This window comes from Merops nubicus, unplaced genomic scaffold, assembly GCF_000691845.1.
Source record: "Merops nubicus isolate BGI_N331 unplaced genomic scaffold, ASM69184v1 scaffold2525, whole genome shotgun sequence".
Taxonomy (NCBI): Eukaryota; Metazoa; Chordata; class Aves; order Coraciiformes; family Meropidae; genus Merops; species Merops nubicus.
In genome coordinates, this window is record NW_008611425.1 from 1 (window position 1) to 2,632 (window position 2,632).

At 40.4% G+C, this 2,632-nt stretch overlaps 1 protein-coding gene across 1 annotated transcript; it reads right to left on the reverse strand.

Annotated features, from left to right (window-relative positions):
• Positions 1-468: 468 nt before the first annotated feature.
• Positions 469-2,632, reverse strand: LOC103773823 (cell cycle control protein 50C-like; the record flags this gene model as incomplete). The annotated part of the gene is made up of 3 exons (XM_008941203.1): positions 2,432-2,632; positions 1,533-1,643; positions 469-570 (listed from the first exon to the last, which is right to left on the reverse strand). Coding segments are annotated over exons 1-3 (414 nt in total), but the record flags the coding sequence as incomplete, so codon positions are not given.

Here is a 2,632-nt window from a genome sequence, read left to right on the forward strand (position 1 = left end):
ACATGACCACTTAATTCACCATAAACCTTTTCCTGCTCCTTGTCTGCTTCCAAAGCCAGATGGCAAAATGAAAGATTTAGAATAACTTAATTCCCTAAACCTGTAATAAAAGCAGAGCTTAAAACAGTTCTGGCTGAGATGACTGAAAGCACTGGAAGGAAAAGCTGCCTGTGGATTTATTTGAAAAAGACAATGTATTTTTAATCAGCACCCCTACAAGGTGCAGGCTTGAGAACTGCTACACAGGACTGTCATCTTATTTATGCCCTCAATCTTCCTCTCTTATTGACTTATTAAACATAATGGCCCTAATGATCATAAAAGCAGAGATGAAACACTGAAAATCTGTACCTTATTATTCCCTAGAGCCATCTTAACACACAGTTACACCTAGTTAGCTCTCCACATGGTCCAGGATGCACCTGGTGAAAACACTGATGGTCTCACAACACAAAGAAGCAAACTTACATTTGCATTTCGACCCAACAATTGTGCATCACTCCTTGACAGCATGTAGCGACGGTGGTTCTGGTAGAAGTTTTGCAGGCCATAGTACATGAAAACATCACCCTAGAATTCCAAGAGAACTCCTATCACTTGCTATAAAAAGAGAGTGGGACAGGGCACTCAATTGATATTTAAATGTTGGTAACCACTGTCCACTACTTCAGTGGACACTGGCTACCAACTAGCCTTTACCCCAACCAAAAGCTTTAGCATTTAGCACAAAATGAAATATACTTTAAATCACCAAATGAAACCTAAAATAATGTCTGCTTATTAGTTTACTCCAGGTGGCACAGTTGGCCATGAACCTGCAATGACTAGGAGTCATTTTGTGGAGACAGACACTGATTTTTTTTATAAAAAGTACACAAAGAAACCCTCAAAAAGTACCCATTAGCTCTTAATTCCTTCAGATTTTTTTAAAAATAAGGCTGCCTCTCATAAATTATTTGAACACTTTGGAAAATTTGGTTCTGTAATTAAAAGGAGAATGCTAAGCAGGCATATACAAACAAGACAGAGGATTATTAAACTATATAAAAGAACATTATTCAGCTAAATAAACTTCTCATCTCAAGCCTGACTGCAATCTGAAGAATTGCAGAGCATTTTAACAGCCTGTTCAGTACCAAAGAACCCTGAAGTGACTTTATAATTTAAATTGCACTGTGATTTTAAGGGGTCATTTATGCAGCACTAAGCATAAGCTCTATTTGGTGGAACATTTTCAGTCTCAGCAACATGACCCAGTAGTTTAGGACAAACACCATTTTCTCCATCCTCATCATCTTTGGTTTGGACATCTCCCAACCAAGGACAGAGATAGAACTCGATTATTTTTAACAGGTACCAAAATTAATAAAAAAGGCAAAAGTGTAAACTGTAGAGCATTCAATGTTTTTAAAAAAGTATAAAGAAAATTTAACTGGGGGCTCTACAGAACAGAATGAGTGTATTTTGTCATATAGGGATCTAAAGAACAGGAGGTACTAAGCAATTTGGGTTTGTTCCTTGCATCCACTTACCAGTATATCTTCATTTAGTGTGAAATTAACAGAACAGTGGCATTCTTTATTCCAATTAGAGGAATTTTCACGCATTTTTGTACAATCTGAGCATTTCTCTGAATAATCAATCTGTCAGAGAAGTGAACAAGCAGAGATACGTGATAAAGGACATGCACACAGGACAGGTTAGTGGTTTAGCTCCAAGACTTCCTAGAGCACTTCTAAGTGACTCCAGGCTGCCAAAAACCATAGTTAAAAATCAAAAAGAGCAGAGAATCAGGACTTGGCCTCAATGAACATTCACAAGTTTTATACCTAATTTAAAGCTGCTTTAGGGCCTTTTGATGACTGTTGCAGAACCTTCACGCCTGCTCCTTGGCAAAGGAGTGCTGACTTCTGCAGCTGGGGCTGGCTGACCAAGTAAAGCTGACAAATCCCCACATACACCATGGCCCATCTGTCTTGAAGAGCCTGGACGTAGTGCTGAGCGTTGGCTCCAACCAGGAGTCTATTCACACCACCACGAGTCCAACAACCTTGCCTCCAGGAGGCTTTTAAACATCAGGGCTCCTGTATTTTAAGACTCTGCCCCAGCAAATATGTATGTTCTAGTACCAAACACTATCAAAGTAGTTAGTTATTTCCCTTCAAAAACCCAAGAAATAATATCAACATTGCCAGTGGCAGTAATTACCACTCAAATTTCTGATACTACCACCCAGTTAACAACCCAGTGCTCAGATTTTATTGGTGACCAACCCTCTCTATGGATTTTCACAGAAATACTGGCTGCTGGACATGTGTCCAAGGCATGAAGCTATCATCTTTCTCCAGAAGCAAAAAATCCAGGGCCTCTTCCCTTCAAATGTAACCCACTTTCTTCTCCACAGCACATCCACCACCACGCTCAGACAAACCTGGATTTCTCTGACGCTGTTTGCAGACAGGATGAGGCAGATTCCCACAGAAAGGCAGAATGCCCCTGTGAGGAAGAAGCTGGAGAGCACAGTCACTATGTTGAGCTGGGGCTTCCAAGCTGGTAGCTTCTGTTGCTTGAAGGCAGTGTTATCTGGACACCTGGAAGGACGAGCTGCTCCTTCTTGTGGAAGAAAACTCAT